The sequence below is a fragment of the Leguminivora glycinivorella genome, chromosome 1, assembly GCF_023078275.1.
Source record: "Leguminivora glycinivorella isolate SPB_JAAS2020 chromosome 1, LegGlyc_1.1, whole genome shotgun sequence".
In the NCBI taxonomy this organism is placed as follows: Eukaryota; Metazoa; Arthropoda; class Insecta; order Lepidoptera; family Tortricidae; genus Leguminivora; species Leguminivora glycinivorella.
Genome location: NC_062971.1, coordinates 10,326,241 through 10,350,712, shown reverse-complemented (window position 1 = coordinate 10,350,712; position 24,472 = coordinate 10,326,241). Strand labels below are relative to the sequence as shown.

The 24,472-nt window shown below is 36.6% G+C and overlaps 1 protein-coding gene across 1 annotated transcript; it reads left to right on the top strand.

The window, feature by feature from the left end:
* The first annotated feature begins 551 nt into the window (after nucleotides 1-551).
* LOC125237855 (ovalbumin-related protein Y-like) lies at nucleotides 552-22,907 on the top strand. Its single transcript, XM_048145116.1, has 8 exons — nucleotides 552-696; nucleotides 1,277-1,319; nucleotides 15,082-15,200; nucleotides 16,059-16,773; nucleotides 20,423-20,628; nucleotides 21,149-21,334; nucleotides 21,741-21,879; nucleotides 22,422-22,907. Exons 2-8 carry the CDS (start codon nucleotides 1,304-1,306, stop codon nucleotides 22,595-22,597), a joined length of 1,557 nt encoding a protein of 518 aa, XP_048001073.1. The 5' UTR covers nucleotides 552-696; nucleotides 1,277-1,303; the 3' UTR covers nucleotides 22,598-22,907.
* The last annotated feature ends 1,565 nt before the right edge of the window (nucleotides 22,908-24,472 follow it).

The following is a 24,472-nucleotide window of genomic DNA, read 5'->3' as shown; positions in this document are numbered from 1 at the left end:
ATCATATGCATAAAAAAATTAGACATGGCGTCTTATATGCTTTCTAAATACCTTAGATATTTAATAGTGTAATTTAAAAATTGAGTTTTTTGGTGATTTTCATCCAAATTTTGATTGTTTTCATATCATTACTAACTTTTTTGAAAAGTAGGTACACTATTTATTTAAACTCAAATATTCCAGCCTCTGGATTTGGTCACTTTTTCTTTCATACATATGTGTGTTTTTTGGAGTTTTAAATAATTATCACATTAAGCATATGGCACGAAATATAATCTTGCCAGGTGTTATTAAAAACATCGGTTGCTAATGTGGTAATTTAATACTTTACTGTATAAGTTTGTAATTAAATTTGTGTTATTAGTCATCACGAGTAAGTTTTGATGAAGCACCTGGCGAGAAGTGGCTTATAAAAAAAGTTCAAGTTTTATGATAATAGGGAAATATGGTAAAACTTTTTACTGGCTATTCCACAGCTGTGCCGGCTCTAAAGGCTTCAAAGCCAACACAAACATAACTGTTAAAGGTCTATATATATAAAACGGTGTGTAGCAGCTTCCGTGCACGTCATTCTCGATTGAGCACGCTACGGGCGCGGCCGCACGATTCCCGCGCATTTTGACGTTTAAAAAAAAAAAAAAAACTGTGGTTTTATTGGACTGATAGAGTGCGTTTGTGTTACAAGTGATCAGTCGTGTAAGTATTTTGTATGCTGGCCAATGACGTCAAGTCAGATTATGTAGGTCAGGTTTGTTCGATTTAACGGGTTCACTTTATATTAGTAGAAAACAGTTGAACAACTAGTTTCTAGAAAACAATTGCTTGTGTTTTAGTTAATTAGTTAAAAAAAAAAGTCAGAGTAGCTATCTACCTGGCCTATCTAAAATATATATGCAGGCATTTTATGATATCTCCTTGATTATTTAGTGAACAACACGAAATCCAAAAAAGCTAAATTATGTAGCGAACTTGTTTTCAAATATGTGTCCTTCTCAAACCGGATCTCCTGTCTGAATCTTAATCGTGGCTTCTTTATTTTTTTCTGAAATAAAAAAGCTACTCTGGACTTTTGCAGTTAAATAGATATGTTGTGTATGTTTACCTGAAGGTACTAGCAAGGTAGTAGCAAGAAGGTATAGATCTGTTATGCATCGAATGTCAGTAATTGACCAATTATTTTAAAAGTGTTGTATTTTATTTACAATTCAAAGTGCGTCTATATGTACAGCTATAATTGTAAGTGTATGAAATAACGATAAATAAATTTCTTTTGCAGGCCTAGCACGTATCACAGTTCTTCATAATGCGAATACTATTTGGTGAGTTTTCAAACCACTCATATCTTACGCATATCAATCAACATAAACATAGTTAAATGAATAACTATTCCAAATTACAAATCCATAGCATAACCAGTTCTCAAGATATATACATACATATATATATATAGTAGGTAATGGGACAGACAGACAGACAAACAGACATACAGACAGACGGATACAGTCACACCAATGGGTTCCATAAGGGTTGGTACCCTTTTAGTACGGAACCCTAGAAAACACATTGTACCTAAAGGCATTTTCAAAATTTGGGTCCCCCCAATTAGCGTAAAAGTCGTTAACAAAAATTAATTCGCTGTCAGTTTTGTGACGACAATTAAGAATAAAATATGTCAAAAAAATTACTTTTTTCACATTATGAATGTAGATTATCGCTTAAAGTTTATGTAACTAACACAAAAACAATATTTTTATTGAAATTTCATGCTTAATTATCGTCACAAAACTGACAGTGAGTTAATTTTTGATAACAAGTTACGCTAATTGGGGGGTCCCAAATTCTGAAAATGCCCCTAAGTCATATTAAGTTGCGTATAATTAGCAAAGCGGTACAAAATATTAAGTTAGTTAAGTCAAATAGTAATAATGCAAATAAACTTTTGTTAATAACATGTTCCAAATATATTTTTTGTAGGCACAACTTGCTCAAATATGACAATTGGTAACCGTAGTAGCATATTTAGTAGTGAACAAATTATTTATGTCAACCTTAAACGATTGTTACGGGTAACGGTACTACAGTTTAGCCGCAGTATAGATTTGCTAATCAAATAATTTGAACACATATCTACCGAGTTGCTAATCAAACTTCGTTAAACGGGAAGCATGGTCGCGCGATAGACGATAAAATATCAGGCCGTCCCTATCGCACTTACAAATAGTGCGATAAGGACGGCCTGTAGGCCTAGCACATGATGGCCGCGAGAGTATGTCGCCGCGAGATAGATGACACGTCTTCTTCTAACTGTATTAATGACATAAGGACGGGTAGTCTATCTCGCGGCGACATATTCTCGCGGCCATCATGTGCTAGGCCTACTGCTATTTTATCGTCTATCGCGTGACCATGCTTCCCGTGCAGGCAGGCAATCATGGTCGCGGTATAAATGATATATCATCAGGCCGTCCCTTTCGCACTATTTGTAAGTACGATAGGGACGGGCTGATGTTTTATCGTCTATCGCGCGACCATGCTATCATTGCTATCGGTGCATAAGGGACGCATTCAGTACTATGAACCCCTAGAGCATATTCCTACCAAAGTCTTCAAGACCAACTTTGATATTTATTTAACCCTTATTGAGATAGATACCTCGTGACTTGAATCATGTTGTCTTATAAGATCTGCATGTTAGAATACATGTTGTCATTGCGTTGATTTGTACCTTTTAAAGGTAAGTATGTGATTGAGTACCTAAAGGTTATACATGTATGTAGATAGGTACATATATGATGTCGCTGACATTGACCCTATTTTAGTCATTTATCGCTAGGCTTCAACTTGAGATGGTATTTTGTCAAATGTGTACAAACAAAATATTTATTATTTATATTATCGGTTTTATTCAAACCAAAGACATATATCTCCATATAGACAGATAAAGTCTAAGAAAAAAACGTACATCAGTGCTATACAGAAAAAGGTACGGTGGCCTAGATGGCGATACACCTTTGGGGGACGCTCAGCTAGATGGCGCTAATATTAATATTAAACATTTTAACACATATCAAGCTAAGAATATGGGCCAAATTGTCAAAACTGAGGTTTAAAAGTTTTAAGCCTGTGTCAAGAGATGGCAGTCTATGCACTGTGATTACATATTTTACTTCGACAGTAACTCTCTATAATACTCGATCCTCTTTGTCCAAACTGATTCGCTGGCTGTGAACACTTAATATGATACAAGTCTATTTATGGAAGTTACCTAAGCTAAGGTCGTGTGAGCTCATCTTGAGAAGCATAGTCGGGTTGTTAAGCATTTTATCAAATCATAATATTTAAAAGATGATCTTATACGTGCTTCCAACAAACAGGATTCTCGTTGTCTTTGTCAATGGATAAGTAAACAATTATAAAGCAAAAGTGTTTTTTAACTTCTAAAACACATACCTACGGCGCAATTTAGGTTTTGTTGAATGTAGACATTGAAGACTTAAAAAATTAGGGTTGCGTACCAAAAAGATACAAAAAGTAACCCAAGTGCGACTCTGTCCGTCTGTCTATCTATCTTTCTGTCTGTCACATTGTTCAATATCTCGGGAACTACTTATGCTGTTTGGATTTTAGAACAGTTACTTATGTATAATTAGACAACTCTCAGGCATATCATATAAATCTATAGTACATTTATGTATTAGCTTCTATAGTCACCCCCTTATTCATAAACGTTCACTAAAGTTATCAAGCCGATAAAGTTCGTTTGTCCCTTTCCGACGTATTGGTGTGATGGAAAGGGACAAACGAACTTTATCGGCTTCATAACTTTAGTGAGCGTTTATGAATAAGCGGGTAAGTATGTATACGTCAGAATTTGAATATGTATACGTCAGAGGATAACAAGTTGGACTTGATTAGAATTTGAAAGTGGTTTCTTACATCCCTTATATGCACCTCGTGGCACTGCACAGGATATCGGTAAAGCCTAATACCAGGGGCGGCTCACTCCGCGATTCTATCGCCGCGCTACAAGTACATGCTGGCGGCCGCGAGTTCGCGGCCTAATCAGGGGTGGCGCGCATTCTCACGGAACGCACGTTCGCAATTTCTATTGTTACTTTACTTCGCGAGTTTTTTTAAAGTTTTATATGCGATGTCCGCGTGTGAATGGCTTAGTTAAATAGACATCATGAATAAAATAGGACAATCTTACACAGATCTACTATTGATTAAGTCCCACGGAAAAGTTCAATAAGGCTTGTGATGTTGGGACTTAAACAAAAATATATATATACTGTATATATACCAAGAAATACCCAAGACTTAAATATAATAGTATAACATTTTATCTGAGTATTAATTCGTTTTAATCCATAGGCAGCCCTATCGTCCGACGCTGCGCACGTGTGGCTCGTTTCTTTGTTAGAATTTTGTAGGCATTTAAAAGGCGGCATTTTGTGAACATCAAAGCAGTGGACCTTCTGTACTTGTACTATTATATATTCTGTGATTAAGGGTTTCATTATAATACAACCAGTATTAAGGCTCGTGTAGAAACATACAGAGGTTTCTAACTTTCTCACATTTTACTGTCCGCTTCACTTTCTTATCTTATGTAGATATTTTATAACAGCTGATAGTTATCATCTATCTCTTTTATGTCGGTAGTAAAGAAGCTAACAGGCCGCTTGATGGTATGCAGTCACTATTGCTTATGGACGACACTTTAAAATCCTGTTTACTCCGTAGGCCCCGGAGAAAACCTCACTGGGCACTACAAAATTTTATACTATTTTTTACATTACCTGCCATCGTTTTTATTGGGCTAGCGTGGGCACTATGATTAGAGCCTGTGCCCAACAGTGGGACGTAAATAGGATTAAATATTATAATTAGTGGGTACCTACTTATGTACCTATGACATATTTACAAAAACGAAAGATAATTCATACTTTCATACTAATATTATAAATGGGAAAGTGTGTGTGTGTTTGTTTGTCCGTCTTTCACGGCAAAACGGAGCGACGAATTGACGTGATTTTTTAAGTGGAGATAGTTGAAGGGATGGAGAGTGACATAGGCTACTTTTTGTCTCTTTCTAACGCGTGCGAAGCCGCAGGCAAAAACTAGTAATTTATAAAAGTTCACATAAATAACGTTTATAGTCTTCACTTACAAATATACCTATTACCTACAGCAAATTTTAATTACAGCAGAGTTTATGTATGTCGTTCCTTCCTGCGGTACCGGGCCTCTAGCCAAACTTACAATCATTGACGCTGAGAGGCAAACGATGCGCAACTGGCTCCGTCTCGTTAATACGGAAGAGCGATCCTTGCGTTATCCCGGCATTTGCCACGGTTCATGGAGCCTGGGGTCCACTTTGACAACTAATCCCAAGATTTGGCGTAGACACTAGTTTTACAAAAGCGATTGCCATCTGATCTTCCAACTGGGCCTTATTGGGATTAGTTTGGTTTCCTGACGATGTTTTCCTTCACCGAAAAGCGACTGGCATTATTATCAAATGACAATTCGCACTTAAGTTCCGAAAAATTCATTGGTACGAGCCGAGGATCGAACCCGCGACCTCCGGATTGAAAGTCGCACTCTCTTACCGCTAGGCCACGAGCGCACTCATAAATACGATAACTACGACCAAAGACATAATGTAACTCCGTATAGACGGATAAAGTAAGAAAAAAACGTAGGTACCTCAAAGCCATAGAGAAAGAGGTACGGTGGCCTAGATGGCGTTACACCTTTGGGGAACGCTCGGCTAGATGGCGCTCATATTAATATTTGACATTTTAACACATATCAAACTAACAACATGGGCCAAATTGTCAAAACTGAGGTTCAAAAGTTTTAAGCCTGTGTCGAGAGATGGCAGTCTATGCACTGTGATTACACATTTTACTTTGACAGTAAAAAAAAAATATAGGACATTCTTACACAGATTGGCTGAGGCCCACGGTAAGCTCAAGAAGGCTTGTGTTGTGGGTACTCAGACAACGATATATATAATATATAAATACTTATATACATAGAAAACATCCATGACTCAGGAACAAATATCTGTGCTCATCACACAAATAAATGCCCTTACCGGGATTCGAACCCGGGACCGCGGCGCAGCAGGCAGGGTCACTACCGACTGCGCCAGACCGGTCGGTAACTCTCTATAATACTCGATCCTCTTTGCTACGACGACGTGGCGTCAACGATCGCACTGTTGGCTGAGGGCCACGGTGGAACGGTTCCGTACAGTGATAGCTCTCGCGGGTGGCAAGCGCTCGTACTAGACCGCGAGATTGCTTTCTCAGGCGGTATGCGCTCGATCGCTGCTTACGGTCAGCAGGAACATTTTAAGAATTTTGTGCTTTGTTTTACAATTTTTTTATCGGTATTAACGATTTTTAGGACTAAGAACCAGGAATAGAATTTGAAGTGTATCTTTGTGATAAAAAATATTATGAACGTTCTATGTCACACATAGAGATGTCACACATAGGTGGTTCACGAATGTATGGAGAAAAAAAAAGGTTTTTTATTTTCGCTCCACAGGTTTTTTCTTGTTTCATTATGATCAAAATTGATATGTACCAAAAATTAGCTTCTTATTGGCTCATTTAGAGGTTGCGATAATTTGCAAGTAGGAATAGTGGATAGAATACAACAATCTGAGGTATCAAAGCTCATCGCTATTACTCATCTCATTAGTATGGAAGTCGAAAATATTCAAATTGTAAAATCAGCAAATATGTCCGGCGCAATGCAAGCAAGACTCATTTTGGAATTCGTATTCCGGTGTCTGTTCGTACTAAGTCACATTTAGTGTTTTTAGACATCAAAATGCACAAAAATTGGCTAAAAACTGTTTATAGTTGACTTTTAAGGCTACAGGTTCAACCTAGTCCATCAACATCGCACAAAAAATAAAGTCCAATAATATGTTATCATCGAAGATAAAATGCCTATTTTCTATATTATGCTCTAGATTTTTTACTATTGTGTACCAAAATGTTAAAATTTTATATGAAAACTGAAAAATCGTCAAATCATAGCGACCCTTAAACACTATTTTATCTCGCTGAAATTATGTATACTGACATTTGGGATCAAATCGAGTAAAAAAAGCCCTGGGGAAGAAGAAAAAATAAAAAACATATTTTTTGAACCACCCTAATAGATACACTACCTAATTATTTTTATCGAATGTACCTAATAAGTCATTCAGTCAGTAATTCATCACAATGATCAGAGAATGCATTGAATTTTTTAGTTTTTTTTTTGTTTCCTGAAGCAATAGTAATTAGTCCGTTTTCACATTATCCGATCCGATATCGGATGTCGAAAGGATTTCAATGGAAAAAATCCAAGATGGCGCCTGTAATATATGGGATATCGGTCCTACATCCGATATCGGATTGGATAATGTGAAAACGCACTTACGTGCTTCAGGATGAACACCTCCAATTAGCGTTTAACCTTATATGAAATTAAACATTTTTTGATAAAAACGTAAAAGATAAATAAGAATCTAAAATAATGGCTCTTTATTAGCTTACTTATAAGTACTTTTTTAACGATAATTACGAAAACTAACCTTTTGTTTATATTCTTCTGTTAACAAGATGAAAACGGTACCTGTTTGTCTGTCGGTACCGTTGCATCTGAGAGAGTACAATAGCGCAGGGTCAGCAAAGTGCGTTCACCGCCTGCGCTTGTGCTTTACTAAAGCCTGCCTTTCCTACTTCCACTACATTTCGAAGGTTAAACGTTAGTTAAGGTTTTGTTTTAAAGTATTCTTCAGTGAAAAATATTATTTTCAGAAATCATTTTTTTGTTTCTTGTAATGAAGTTTACTAGAATACCTACACCTAGGTATTTGAGATGCAACAGAAGTTTTGGAAACCTGGACGCGAGAAAATATTGCGTAAAAACTTTAAGATTGAAATTTCGCAATCTTAAAGTCTTAAAGAGTTTTCACATTATCCGATTTGATATCGGATGTAGGACCGATATCCCATACATTATATAATCCTTCCGACATCCGATATCGGATAGTATAGTGTGAAAACGGACTTACGCAATATTTTTGACCTTAGTAACCGAGTTGTTCTTTGCACTAATATTACGAACCGCTCTCGTCAGTGCGACTGGTATACATAATTTACCTAATATTCCAAAATCAAAAGAGGGAAAATTCTTCCTTCATCTTTTTACCTATAGCTCCTATTATTTCAAAACGGCGGTTTTGTCGCCTTAGTTTTTCTACCTTGATACATAAATTTAATACTTTATCCATGAACCGTTGGTCTGAGCAAGCGTGACTGGTGCATGCTGTGCGTAGCTGAATGCACAAACGCTCACGATAATATCTCTTTCGTAGCTATCTATCTCTATCGCTCTTGCATATTGGCGCGACAGAGCCAGACTACATTTCTGCGGCGTATGGCGTCTCAGAAATGCCATTCGGCTAATACGGGGCCCGGTTGCCGCTGCGATCTCGGGGGCTATTAAACTTCGTTGCTTTCTAATGCTTTGTTCGAATATTATTGTACCACGTTGGTGTAGGTCGGGAGAGGTTTAACTGCAGAGTAGTTTTGAAAAGCTTTTTGTTTACGATTTGTTTTTAATAGTAATGGTTATGACACTTTATGATAGGTATGTAAATGCCTGCCCGTACCAATAGACCTGCTACCTGTAAACCTATGTTTTGCGCCTTTAGCACACCTTTTTGAGGATATTATTGTTCGTTATTTTAATGAAGGAGTATAGGAATATGAAGACCATTCACTGTTTAGAAAGAACTCGGATTATAAATTGCATACCTACTGTAAATAAGGCAACTTGAAATAAATGTCATACACAAAGAAAAAATTACCAAGGCCTCCAAGTGGCCGGAGCTGGAATCGAACCAGTGTCTCTGTTTACCGGACTGACGATGCCTAAACCGCTCGGCCATCGGGTCACGGTGGCAAGGCTCTAAAATTCCAAGTACATGTCAATTTCCGAAGGCTTTTGGCGCCCCACTATCTATGACAATAATTTAATTTGTTCTTAGAGTAGGTAAAGAACACAGAAAATTCAATATAAATCTTGTGCCTTATTGTTTTATATTTTTGAGGTTAAAGAGTGAATGCAATTGCGCTGCAGCATTCGCGTCGGTACCGCTAGCTCGACCTACCTATCGATATCGACAAGCAATCGACACAGTTATATCGAGATGTTGTTAATTCTTTATTGCCGTGTTGTGTCGGTTTAGCGGACGATGTGCTAATTGGTTGAGCTGAGAATACGGAACGGAATTTACTGAGATAATTCTCTGATAAACTTGTTTTCTAGGTGTATGTAAGTTCATTGACAGCGATTATAATAGACACTGACTTCAATATAATATAATAATGGCCTATTATACTAAAAAACTGTGATTCTATCATCCACATTGACAGCTCGTCTATGACCTCATCCACTAATCTCCTGTCAGTCGGATCGAGGCGCCCTTGGTGAAAACATCTAAAGAAAAATAAGAAAATATGCCTACATGCGTTGTCAAACTGTGTCAAAATGACACCTGAGCATTTTTTTTTTGCCAATAATTTTTTTTTATTGATTTAGGGAATTTTAGGTAAATTGTACTCAGAATCACGAGTACTTTCAATCCCACTGGGAGACAAAAAGTGTCCCAGAATTTCCATACATTTTTTTTTATTTACTTTCCTCTTTTCACGAGTACTTTCACCCCATACAACATGTACGAAAAATGGTAACAAAATAAGAAAAAATCGTATGGGACAATTTTTTAACTACTAGCAAGGACGATTATAAAGGACCAGCAGAGTCCATACTAAATACCGTACCCCGTTGGCAGCCGTAAATCTATGTCACTAGATGTCACTAAGAGTGTCATTTGAATAAAAATGTCGTTTTTTTTTTTTAATACGCACGCGGTAGTTCAACGGCATTACAAGTGATACAGTGAAAAGTATATAGATGACGCTAGGGGCCCGTGTCATGTTTCAGTCCCTGTTTACAACGCAAACCATCGTTCTTATTTTGAATTATGACAATCATGCAAAAGAGTACCATACTGTCAAATTTTCTATCTCTTTCATTTTGAGCGTGACGTCAATGATTAGTAATATTACTTTCAATATATTTAAAATTTAGATTTTAATAAGGCCATTTCGAACGGTGTTTATGATAGATATCATGTTGACAATCAATCTCCTGACCGTCTCGCTCATACCAATCCTATCCTATATTTGAACGAGTGCGACCGAAACAGTTGAGTATTATTGAAGATTTTTGAATGTCTAAAATCTTATTGGTACTTAGTTGTCGAAAACCCGCTTTTTCCATAAAGTGTTGGCGCGACGTCAAGTGGGTGATAGGCGTACGAGCAAGTACGCGTTGGATGGTCGACTACTATGCGCAGCGGTTTTTACGCGTACTTACGGTGACACACAATCGAAAAAGGTCGTCGAGCCATAAGTACGCATACCTGCTCGTATCGTACGTTTATCACCCACTTCAGACTGCGTTTCGATCGGCGTTTAGCGTCAATGATTATCAGCTCGGCTTCATGGCTTTACGAACCTTAGCTCGGACCATCGAATATGAAACTTATAAACTTCTTTATACACAAGGGTATAAAGAGTTTATAACCAGGTGCTCCATGACACCATTGCACCAATCTGTCGCCAGCACCGCTACACTTCAACGGCCAAGTCACACAACATCCATACTAATATTATAAATGGGAAAGTGTGTGTGTCTGTTTGTTTTCCCCTCACTAGCTCAGAAACACGTGTTTTGTCCTTTAATACCAGCGGGTAAAAACGCATTTTATCCACTAGTGAGTAAAGTAATTTGACCTTGAATAAAGTCAAAATAACTGCTTTAAAAGTGATAAAAGTATGTGAATCTAGTAATAAAGATGATTTACCACCTGTGGAACTACTGGAAGCAGTAATAAACGCATTTTTTGCGTTGTGGTTTCCTCGCTATAGTGAAGGGAAAAGTTTTGTGTTACACTCGGGTGCAAATGTATTTTACTTCTCGTGTGTTAAAAAACTCGCAAGTTCAGGATTCTATTCTCGAACCACTCGCTTCGCTCGTGGTTCAACTGTAGAATCCTTTCACTTGCTCGTTTTTCAATTCCACACTCGGCGTTAAAATACAACTTTGCCCCCTTGTATAACAAATAACTATTGTCCATCTTTCACGGCAAAACGGAGCGACGTATTGACGTGATTTTTTAAGTGGAGATAGTTGACTGGATGGAAAGTGACATAGGCTACTTTTTGTCTCTTTTTATATCCCCCCACTTCCTTATAATGGAGGATGGAAGTTTGTGGAGAGATTTTCGAATTTAACGCGAGCGAAGCCGCGAGCAAAGGCTAGTTAACTATAATAATAAAGAAATCGCAGTAAGGAACTTTATGTAGATTTCATTACTTTTTAGAGATAAACAAGCAGCTCCATCGAGACGGCTATTTTTTACAGAATGTTTTTGGTGGGATATACAGGCATAGGTATATAACACTAACAAGGTATCTATTGTCTTAGTCCGTTTTCACATTATCCGATCCGATATCGGATGTCGGAAGGATTTAAATGGAAAAAATCCAAGATCGCGCCTGTAATGTATGGGGTATCAGTCCTACATCCGATATCGGATCGGATAATGTGAAAACGCATTTAGTCTCATTAATTATTACTTATATCAGAGTTTCACTAATTATTTCCTTTTATTCATTTATTAATCTCAGTTTAGGTTTATACGAGTACCAAACGAGTATAGTATACGAGTAGAAAATATATTACCAAAACAATACAAACTATCATTAATTTATTATAAAAACGTAATCCAAAGTGCCACACCTGGCGGCCTAACTATCGGCGTTGTGTCCAAGACGAAGCCTGACCGACGAAGCTAGCAAGTCTCTCTACATGTTAGCTGAAATACTGTCAAACCATTCACTTGAACTTTCTGGACAATTGAGATGCATGGGCGCAGTCGAAACCAGCTCGCCCCTTCAGCCGTGTCCCGTTGAAAATCGGAAAGATTCTTTTCCTTAGCACATTAAATTTAATGTTTACAAATTGGATTCGCCTTCTGTCACCTAAACTGGTAATTTTATGTATGAGGTCATTGGTCATACAATTATTAATTTATACAGTTATTAATTCTGTATCTCTACTCGCATTGCTGCTGCGATTCTAAAATATTTAATATCCATATATTATGAATATTCAATAAATCATACAATGACATTTGTGATGTGACATGGATGTCAGATGTCACTGGATGTCACATCTGTTGGCACAATGATTGCGTTTTGTTGAACGTATTTGAGCTCAACATATAGGTTTATTATCACTAAGTATATTATATTAATGAACAACGAAACGGGTGTGACATTTTCCTAGTCCACCAACGTCATCTATTTTATTTGGCAATAGTTAGACAACATGCGAACAAACTTAGCCAGCGAAGCGATCACAACTACGTCGAGGCCGACCAAAAAATATAATTTGTAAAAATTATGTTTTGAGCCAATATTTTGATATTAAAATAAAGTTTTTTGATAGTTATTCATAGTATAATATAAAAACAAGTAAACATATGTGTGAAAATATGTTTTTTTCCACTCCCGGGTTACGAAACAACGCCATCTAGTTTTAAAGCAAAAACTAAGCTTTTTTCAGGGGTACGCTTTTTTGTATGGGCTATATCAGTCTAGTATTAAATGGTCCTTGCTACTAGGATTGAAAAGGCTAGTAATTCTGAGTAGAAATAGCATATTTTTTTTCAAAAATATCACACTTTATAAAAGTGGCAAAAAAAAAAGAAATGCTCACCTATCGAAAGAAAAAAAAATACAGAGTAACTTTTCATGCGTAAATTAATACGTTAATATCACGTTATTATACGTAAAATCACAATATTAATTAATGTTCATAATCATAAACCAACAAATTGCAAAACAAGAATGTGACCAGTATTTTTTTAAACAGAGTCATTATTATTTGTTAAAAACAAGATATTTCTAAGTTTCAACTGAAATAATTAATTTTTGATAAATTAAATGAAGAATTGATTTTCTTTTGACCTGAATTATAATTATTTTGATTTTAAATCGTGTTTGCACATCGCTAACCGTCTGCCATTGCTGGCTTGAAGGTTCCGCCACCAAGCCATAAATAGAATTAAAAAAAAGTCCGCCATTGTAGGGTCACAGCCGGTCTTCAGTGAGGCTCTCTCTGTTTCTATTACTACTCTATGGGTTTAACATTATTATTTACTAGCTTTTGCCCGCGGCTTGGCTCGCGTTAGAAAGAGACAAAAAGTAGCCTATGTCACTCTCCATCCCTTAACTATCTCCACTCAAAAAATCACGTTAATTCGTCGCTCCGTTTTGCCTTGAAAGACGGACAAACAAACAGAGACACATACTTTCTCATTTATAATATTAAGTATGGATAGTATGGATACGTTAATTAGTATACCTACTGTCCATTCAAAAACCTTAGAATTTATTTGTACGAATAAAACGTAATTATAGTAGTACGTTTATTCTCTGGGTTAAATTAAAATAATATATGATTAATTGACATAACGAGCCCAATCAAATATTTATCATCTTTACTGATCGTAGGTATCTAACGAACCTGAATCCCAAATCGTGTGGAATATATAATAGTGTATAATATTATAGTTTTATAAAAAAATACTAGTCTTTAAGTATGTTATTATTGTATATTATTAAAATTGCTAACTACCTACTTGATAGTGAACTTGTAAATGCCAACAGGTATAATAGATTTGCGATTTATGAGCACGGTATTTGATTAAAATCTAATGTATTATTAGAACGGAAAATTCGTCATCGTTTCAAATGTATACCTTGTTATTGAGTTTTCTTTCGAAGGTAAACTCCATCTTCAGGCCCCGGGTCCCACATCTAGCGTCTCCTGAGCGTAGCGTCGGGCCAAATGTATGGCAAAGCCTGACGCCGCGTCGACGACCTTACCTGAAATACCTCCCAGTTTTTCTTCGTTTCTTCACCTCAAATCTCTTGTACTTTTCGTTTATGTTTGATTCTAAAATCACTAGAATTCTAGCTCAAAGAATAGAAATGGAAACTTTCGTATAGTTTGACTGTTATTCTAAATTACCAACAGATATCATGCTCCAGTTCGCCATTACCGTAGCGTGTTATCTGCGATCATCTCACGACTTTGAGCGATATTTACAGCTAGGGTTGGCGTCTGTAGTAAAACTGTGGTAAGATTTGCCACATCGATAGCGACCAATCCTGCTTGTGCAACCGATGGTCTATGGTTCGCATCTCGGTAAAATCGTTTAGGTATCTGTTGGCTTGATGAAACAGCTATTTTTTTTGAGTCATGGATACATAGATATGTATATATACTGTACATACAGGGTGATTCATGAGTCGTGAGCAGGAGTGAACAGGGTACTGGGGAGGGTCACGCTGAGCAACTTTCATAATGGGACAACACTGAATTGTGATTATTTTTCTTAACTATGACTTAATTGATAAGTACTTAATTGATAAGTACTTAATTGATAGCTAATTATCAATTACGTTCTAATTATGACTTAATTGATGATTAACTATCAATTAAGTCATAGTTAAGAAAAAAAAATATCACAATTTAGTGTTGCCCCTTTATGAAAGTTGCTCAGTGTGACCCTCCCCAGTACCCTGTTCACTCCTGCTCACGACTCATGAATCCCCCTGTATATCGCTGTCTGAATAGGTGAATACCAACTACATTAGCGTTCATGGGCTTACGTTTGGGCTTAGTAAATTAATGTATCTTTTGAATATTGGACCGAGAAAAAAACAATGGTTCTTAATTTATCTTTATTATTGACTAAATTTATGTAAGATCAGAAATTGAGAGGAATAAATAGGTAGTACCTAAAAGGCAACTTAAAAATACTTTCACGTAAAAAAAACTAAACTTACGCATCTCAATTCAAAGTATTTCAGTCTGTGAGTGCAACCCTAGTTGAAACGTTCCACTTATTGTTATTTACAGTGGTATGCCTCGCGGTGGGTCTCGGCAGCGCGCGGTGGGTGCGGCGCGGGCGAGCCCCGCCCAAGACCACCGGCTTCGTCGGTGAAGCCACCAACCAACTATCTACTGCCATCTTTCAGGTAAAACTCATTTTTCAGTTTGACGACCGGCCTGGCCTAGTGCGTAGTGACCCTGCTTTGCCGCGGTCCTGGGTTCGAATCCCGGTAAGGAAATTTATTTGTGTGATGAGCACGTATATAAGTATGTAGGTATTTATCTATATAACTATGTAAGTATATCGTCGCCTAGCACCCATAGTACAAGCCTTGCTTAGTTTGGGGCTAAGTTAATCTGTGTAAGGTGTCCCCCGATATTTATTTATTTACATGTGCAAAAATCAGTGCGAGAAATGTGTTTGTTCTACTCTAGGTAAGAGTGTATACACTCTTTCGTTCTTAAAACAAGCACATCTGGATATGCATGCACCTAGTAGAATTACAGCCTTCTATACTGTTTATGAAAGTTATTTGCTTGGATGATTTCTTTTGTCGTAATTGTCGCAAAGAGAAAGATTTACGTGGAATGCATGTATAATGTCAATCAAATCATAGTGATTCGATATGGGTACAATATCAATTAATCAAAGGCGTACTAAGATTTAACGGTTTTTTTGTCGCAAGTAAGTAATTGTAGACTGGAGACATACTACATATATTTAGGTAGTAGGTAACTTAAATTTGTGTATCTTTGTATTTAGAAACACTACAAGTACAGGTCAATTCACAAGAGCTGGCACGAATGGAACGAATGTTTGAATGAAAATATGCATGTGTGTGACAGATTAACCAATAAAATGGTGGCTCTTGACAGTTACGACTGTATACCAATACAGGTGTCACTCACACAATCAAAGTTTCGTTCATTTCATTCGTGCCAGCTTTCGTGAATCGACCTGTACACGCTTATTTAAATTAAACGTCAACCTTTTATAATTTCAGGGTTACATCGACGATAACAAGAACATAGCGTTCTCGCCTCTTGGTTACTCGGCTATCCTTGCCATACTCGCAGAAGGCGCGACGGGCCAGACGAGGGAACAACTCGTGTCAGCCCTCCACCTCCCCGACGACCCCAACCTTATCAGAAAAACATATCGATACATCATGGAAAGACTGAAGAACACACACGAGTACAAGTACAACCAACCGGAATTAAAGAACTACTTCTACATCTACAAAAATTACACAATAAACGATGACTACAAGAAAATATTAGAAGATTACTACCTCACAGATGTTAGATCTGTCGAAAGGTATAATGACGTAGACCATTTCAAGCCCGATGAAACTAGTGATGATGAAGAAACAATTGAAATCTCGGACAAAAAACCTGCAGAGAGTACCAAGAACGAAGAAATCGTAGATCTTGTACCACCTAAAGAGTCTGGTGAGAAGTTTATTTCTTTTGCTGTCGAAGATAAACCTGAGAAAGTAGACATATCTCAAATTGAATACAAGCCCGCGAAGAATATTAAAGAAAAGATAAAGCTTGTGAAAACTTATCCTAAAAAGGATGAATCTGGAGAAGAAGAGGAGACTATGGTTGCTGTCGAGGCTAGAAATCATGCACGAAGCCACCAGCCTGTTCTACAGGAAAAAACAGACATTGCGTCAAGTATATCTGTTAATACTGTCGGAAAGAAATCTGGAAAAAGTAAGTCATTTTATCCAAATAAGGATGATGGATTAAGGCAAATTTTGACTTTAGATTTGCAGAAAATAGCATGCCAATATCATTACTTACATTCGATTTAATATTTAAATACTTCTAAGTAAGTTTTGTAAAATAGTTCGTTTCGGTGCGTTTTACAAAACTTAACTTTTATTCATAACTGAACCTTCGGTCAAAACAGTCGTGATATTTTTATGTCACAAACCAAAACTTCACCTAGGACCCTAATAAATAGCTATAATTTATCAAACAGCATTTTCAACACATAGATCAAGAGCCCAGGCCCGCCAGACCTTCCTCAAATTCTCAAGGATGAAACTTTGGGACAATGTAGAGTTCACATCGGCGTTTAATGTGTGCATATTTTCTAGTTCGGCCCATCGGCCAATTTTTTGCTATCAAGTGATGAAGGTGAAAAAAAAAGTGCTTACTTTCCTTAAATTCTCAAGGCTGATTTTTATATATGTGTTAGAGCACGTTGTTAGAAATTAGTTATCATCAATGCCAGACCGTTTCCGCCGGCCATAACTTTTACCAGACGCGACAAAGTTGGCAAAAAACGACTCTAACTTACCTCATTTTCTCAAGCCTGATTTTGATATATGATACGCAGGGACCTGTAACTAGACCGTTTGTAAGCAGCCAGACCAATCGGATGGACCCAACCATCCGCCAGACCGACTTAAAGTTTCGATATGAGCATTAGTAGAATTGAAATATTCCGGGTCTATAAAAGCTAAAAACTTGAATTTTCTACATTAAGCTACGTGTATATTGTATACTTGACGTAATAAGCGACTTTCAAAAATTTTACTTCTAAGGAAATAAAAAAATGAAAGTTTATATGTGGTGCAAGATTAATTTTAAGCTATGAATTTTATTTACACTGCGTAAGTACATGTGTATTTTATTATAAATATAACTTTTACCAGACGCGACAAAGTTGGCAAAAACGACTCTAACTTACCTCATTTTCTCAAGCCTGATTTTGGTATATGATACGCAGGGACCTGTAACCAGACCGTTTGTAAGCAGCCAGACCAATCGGATGGACCCAACCATTCGCCAGACCGACTTAAAGTCTCGATATGAGCATTAGTAGAATTGAAATATTCTGGGTCTATAAAAGCTAAAAACTTGAATTTTCTACATTAAGCTACGTGTATATTGTATACTTGACGTAATAAGCGACTTTCAAAAATTTTACTTCTAAGGAAATAAAAAAATGAAAGTTTATATGTGGTGCAAGATTAATTTTAAGCTATGAATTTTATTTACACTGCGTAAGTACATGTGTATTTTATTATAAATATAACTTTTACCAAACGCGACAAAGTTGGCAAAAAACGACTCTAACTTACCTCATTTTCTCAAGCCTGATTTTGATATATGATACGCAGGGACCTGTAACTAGACCATTTGTAAGCAGCCAGACCAATCGGATGGACCCAACCATCCGCCAGACCGATTTAAAGTTTCGATATGAGCATTAGTAGAATTGAAATATTCCGGGTCTATAAAAGCTAAAAACTTGAATAACGAATTGAATTTTATATTATAAATAACGTAAACAAGGAAAAAACAAATTAGTACAGTGCATTATAAATTAAATATTCAATTCAAAGAAGTAAACAATCAATGTTACAACGGTATATAACTAAACGAATTTCCTTTCTCCTACAAAACATGGTAACATACCTAAGTGACGAACTTTAGAATTACAAGTTTAGGAAGTTTAAACATTTGTACTCAATACGAACATCATCAACCCTGTTATAACCCATGTCGGAGATGCTGAATTTTCAGACACGAATACATTTTTGGCATTCTTCAAATACATGTATGCCGTTATAAAAAGTTTAGAATACTTTACGTGTGTACACAACATATACACTTATACTTTCCACCTCATTTTAACTGAACTTATATATATGTTTAAATAACTTTTGTAGTATGCGAGGGATTTGACATTATATGCAACATACACATAGTGCCTTTATACATAGTGTGAGGTCCCTCGCCCACAAATTAAAAAGGATCGATCTTAAAACTAATTTTAAACCACCTTGTTCGACGACCGAAAAAAAAGTTTAATTTACTTTTCTTCTTTAAATTTATAATAAAATACACATGTACTTACGCAGTGTAAATAAAATTCATAGCTTAAAATTAATCTTGCACCACATATAAACTTTCATTTTTTTATTTCCTTAGAAGTAAAATTTTTGAAAGTCGCTTATTACGTCAATATACACGTAGCTTAATGTAGAAAATTCAAGATTTTAGCTTTTATAGACCCGGAATATTTCAATTCTACTAATGCTCATATCGAAACTTTAAGTCGGTCTGGCGGATGGTTGGGTCCATCCGATTGGTCTGGCTGCTTACAAATGGTCTAGTTACAGGTCCCTGCGTATCATATATCAAAATCAGGCTTGAGAAAATGAGGTAAGTTAGAGTCGTTTTTTGCCAACTTTGTCGCGTCTGGTAAAAGTTATATTTATAATAAAATACACATGTACTTACGCAGTGTAAATAAAATTCATAGCTTAAAATTAATCTTGCACCACATATAAACTTTCATTTTTTTATTTCCTTAGAAGTAAAATTTTTGAAAGTCGCTTATTACGTCAAGTATACAATATACACGTAGCTTAATGTAGAAAATTCAAGGTTTTAGCTTTTATAGACCCGGAATATTTCAATTCTACTAATGCTCATATCGAAACTTTAAGTCGGTCTGGCGGATGGTTGGGTCCATCCGATTGGTCTGGCTGCTTACAAATGGTCTAGTTACAGGTCCCTGCGTATCATATATCAAAATCAGGCTTGAGGAAATGAGGTAAGTTAGAGTCGTTTTTTGCCAACTTTGTCGCGTCTGGTAAAAGTTATATTTATAATAAAATACACATGTACTTACGCAGTGTAAATAAAATTCATAGCTTAAAATTAATCTTGCACCACATATAAACTTTCATTTTTTTATTTCCTTAGAAGTAAAATTTTTGAAAGTCGCTTATTACGTCAAATATACAATATACACGTAGCTTAATGTAGAAAATTCAAGTTTTTAGCTTTTATAGACCCGGAATATTTCAATTCTACTAATGCTCATATCGAAACTTTAAGTCGGTCTGGCGGATGGTTGGGTCCATCCGATTGGTCTGGCTGCTTACAAACGGTCTAGTTACAGGTCCCTGCGTATCATATACCAAAATCAGGCTTGAGAAAATGAGGTAAGTTAGAGTCGTTTTTTGCCAACTTTGTCGCGTCTGGTAAAAGTTATGGCCGGCGGAAACGGTCTGGCATTGATGATAACCAATTTCTAACAACGTGCTCTAACACATATATAAAAATCAGCCTTGAGAATTTAAGGAAAGTAAGCACTTTTTTTTTTTCACCTTCATCACTTGATAGCAAAAAATTGGCCGATGGGCCGAACTAGAAAATATGCACACATTAACCGCCGATATGAACTCTACATTGTCCCAAAGTTTCATCCTTGAGAATTTGAGGAAGGTCTGGCGGGCCTGGGCTCTGGGTCTAACATGATTAATGAAAAAAAAAATGTAACATAACATATTTTAGAAGACTGTATCTGCTTCCAGTAAAACATTTTTTCTTATTCCAGCTTCGCCATCCAACTCCCTGATGCTCATCTTCAACGGCATGTATTTCCGTGGCGCGTGGAAACAACCTTTCCTGAAGGTCGAGCCAGCTATGTTCTACACATCCAACAGTGAGAAAAAGCAAGTGCCGATGATGTGCACGAAGGGCATCTTCAAGACCGGCTCTCTTCCTGGTCTTGACAGTTCAGCTATTGAACTGCCTTATGACGTGAGTGTGGTTTTGATTTTAGATTCAATAATATTTCATGGTAGAAAATAAAAATCCCAAAATAAATTTAAAACTATTTTTCATCACACTAGCATAGTATTTAGGTGTGCAATTGCACGCAGACGTAGCGGGAGTTGTGAAGTTGCAAGTACCATAATTAACTTTTTTTTAACTTTTTTCATATTAAAACATTAAATAAATGTCATATACAAAGAAAAAGTGACCAAAGCCTCCAGTGCTCCGAGCTGGAATCGAACCAGCGTACTCCGCTTACCGGGCGGGAAGTAATTTAATTTGTTCTTAGAGTTTTTCATATTTTTTTGTTGCGAGTGATAAAAATCATCTTGTGTAACTCGGAGCGTGGGAATATTGTAAATTCGAGTCTTTAAATCGCTCCGGTAAGCCGTCAACCTTACTCTCGTTTGCAATGTTTAACTTCCGCCTCACGTTGCACAATTTATTATTCCAGCAAATTAATTGCTCGGAGCATTTGATGATAAAGTAACAACTGACCTTCTAGGGTGGTCGCTACTCCTTGTTGATCGTGTTGCCTCGCACCCGCGACGGTCTGACGCGACTGACGGCGGATCTGCCCGCGGCGCCGCTCGAAGACATCCAGGACAGCTTGCGTGAGGAGGAGCTGCAGGTCTCCCTGCCCACGTTCTACGTGGAGACTACTACAAAGCCAGTTGCAGCCTTAGCTAAGGTATATACTAGTATTTTACTAATCGATGACCAGCTTGACCGTGCAGGATTGTCACTACCATCTTGATGCATTGTGCTGAGCTTGGGCCAAAGTATACCAATTTCGGCTATTGTTCAAAAAAATATATTTTTTGTGTTTTCGACCTGACACCTATATAAAGTTCAATCTAACGATTAGCACTTGTGAAAAAATGGAGTGTTTATTTATATTTTTATAAATTTATATTTTGATTATGTTTTTATTTCCGCTACCCAACGGTTGACTGGTAGAGATCGCTCTTTAGCGATAAGACCGCCTGTTGTCTGCCTCTATTTATAATTATTTGTTTTGTCTCCACTGTATCTTTTGCTGAGGTGTGCCAATAAAGAGTATCCTATTTATCTATCTATCTATCTATCTATTGCAGTTTGGAGTGAGCAGCATCTTCAGCCGTGACGCCGAGCTGTCAGGAGTGTCTTCAGCGGAGGGACTCTTCGTGCAGGAGTTGGTGCAACACGTCGCGGTTCGCGTCGACAACACCGACACGTCTGCGACACAACTCTCAGGTACTTGTTACATCGTACTTGCCTAGACGTCTAGTTGGAAAGTAATGGCAAATGTATGAAGAGTACGTAAATTTTCTCGATCACCCGATATTGTAGAAGGGCATTTTCGCGAAAAAAGTAAAAAATGTTTTTTTTTCCGAAATAGGTAAATATAATGCTTTTCTTACGCAGAATCACAAGCCCTTTTCACAAGTCCTATTCGTTACTATTTTTCAAACCCAGCGGTTATAAAGTGGAAAGTATGCAAAATAATAGAACATTTTGAGACTACTTTTTTGTCTCTCGTTTTTTTTTATCCTAGATCGAAAGGGCTCGTGATTCTGAGTAGGAAAAACATAAAATGTACCTACCTTAAATTTTTTTTTGTTTGGTGATTCTTCTCGCGAAAATGCCCAGAAAGTACTAGAAACACCAGTGCACTAACTTTTTTTTCGCACCATTTTCTCTATTGTGTCATATAGTAAATTTCCAAGCTTACTACTTATAGTCAATGTTTGAAAATTAGACAAAAAAAAGTTCATAATTAAGCGTTTAATTTACAGCATCCAACGCGGTTCAAGAGTCCCTCAAGAACATCCCATTGTCCAGCATCAAAGAGCCCCGCCGCTTCAGCGTCGACCGACCGTTCATGTTCTTCATCATCGACCGCCTCGACAACTTGGTCGTCATCGCTGGAAAAGTCATTGACCCAGAAGCACCAACGCCGTTCGAAATTTAAACAACTTATATTATTTTAAGAAACAAAAGACTTAATTTTTTATGACTATTTTCAAGTTCGATTCAGGAGTAAGCCGTTAGTCAATTGTTTGTTTAGAAAACCTTTTTCTCTATTTGGAACATGATTATGTTTCGCTGTGAATTATGTACTGTAATTGTCTTTAATTTTAAATCTACAACAAAGGAAACCAGAAGCATTTGATAATTGAAAGTACACAGCGTAGGTTTAAGTAATTAGATTAAGATTAAGATTATTTATTTTAGTGGCAGTTGTGATCGTGATTAAGATTATATTTATTTTTATTGAAATACAGTTTAGTTTTTATGCGCCTAACTACCCGTCCTAGTTTTTAATAAAAATAAATACCTTATTCAACAAACATAGCTTTAAATGGCATCATACATTATATTCTTATTTATTTTAGATAATTTAGCAAGAGTTGTGTTTGCATATTTTCATTGGATTATGACATTTATGACTAATCAGCAGTCGCAGTCGGTAGTGACCCTGCCTGCTGCACCGCGGTCCCGGGTTCGAATCCCGGTAAGGGCATTTATTTGTGTGATGAGCACAGATATTTGTTCCTGAGTCATGGATGTTTTCTATGTATATAAGTATTTATATATTACATATATCTTTGTCTGAGTACCCACAACACAAGCCTTCTTGAGCTTACCGTGGGCCTCAGTCAATCTGTGTAAGAATGTCCTATAATATTTATTTATTTATGACTTTTATAAACATTCATTTTTTACTTAGGTACTTACTTAAAATATTTGTATTCCATGTGTAAGAACTAGAACCATGTTACATAAAATAAAATACATACATACATCATGGACCTAATATTATACGGACGTAACCACAGAACTAAATCAAGATAGAAGGAAAATGCTCGGCGATTAACAGCGAAACCGAGCGTGTAACGTTTTGTGTCGAGCCTATGACGTCACGAGTGTACTTTAGTGATGGGAACGTTGTCGCCGCGTAACCCATTCGATCGATTGTGGAGGTTGCGTGCGGGATGCCCGCCGAAGTTAAAAATATCGGATGTTCATCTTCGTTGTGAAATGAAGTAAGTATATACCTGTATTCGTGTGATGACAAACAATTCACTAGTAGGTATATAATTTGCCTAAGGCCAGGAACAAAGATTTTAGTAGGTAGGTATTTAATACTAGTTAATATTTCGTAATATTTTTAAGAAAATCGACCATGTACTCACAGCATTATCCTCATGTTATTTGTTACAACTTTTAGTAATATATAAATATAATTAACCATTAACACATTTTTAGAGTTATTTTTATTCATAATAAATATAGAGCGTATTATGTTTGTATTTGTTTTTCTGCCGACCACAAATTCAACGTTAATACCGTAACTGTAACCTATTTTAAAGTTAATTTACTTTTCACTCGTACTTTATATGTATAGTTATATAACAATATAAAAACATATTATAATTTCCACTGCTTCGCAAAATAGATTTAAATCGAATAAGAAAATCGCAGCATACATGACGATATAGTTCCGTGGTGCACCACTATTCTTAAGTTCGACGTGAGTTCGACGGACAAAATAACAAATCTACCTTCACTTTGTCTCGACAGTTTGAATAGCCTATTTTTATATCGCTTGTTTTAAACGCACGCCAAGTCGGACTCGTCAAATTACAGCCGCAATGGAAAACTAGTTTGACAGCCGTACGTCAGCTAATGTTTTGATGATAAAAATAGGAAAATCGTGTTTTTTATTTAATAAAAAATATTTTAGGACAAATGGTACTTACCGATGATAGGAAACACTTTGTTTAACACCCTTGCTTTTATCGGTGGTGTTTGAACAGTTAATTATCGAATACCGACCCATTTT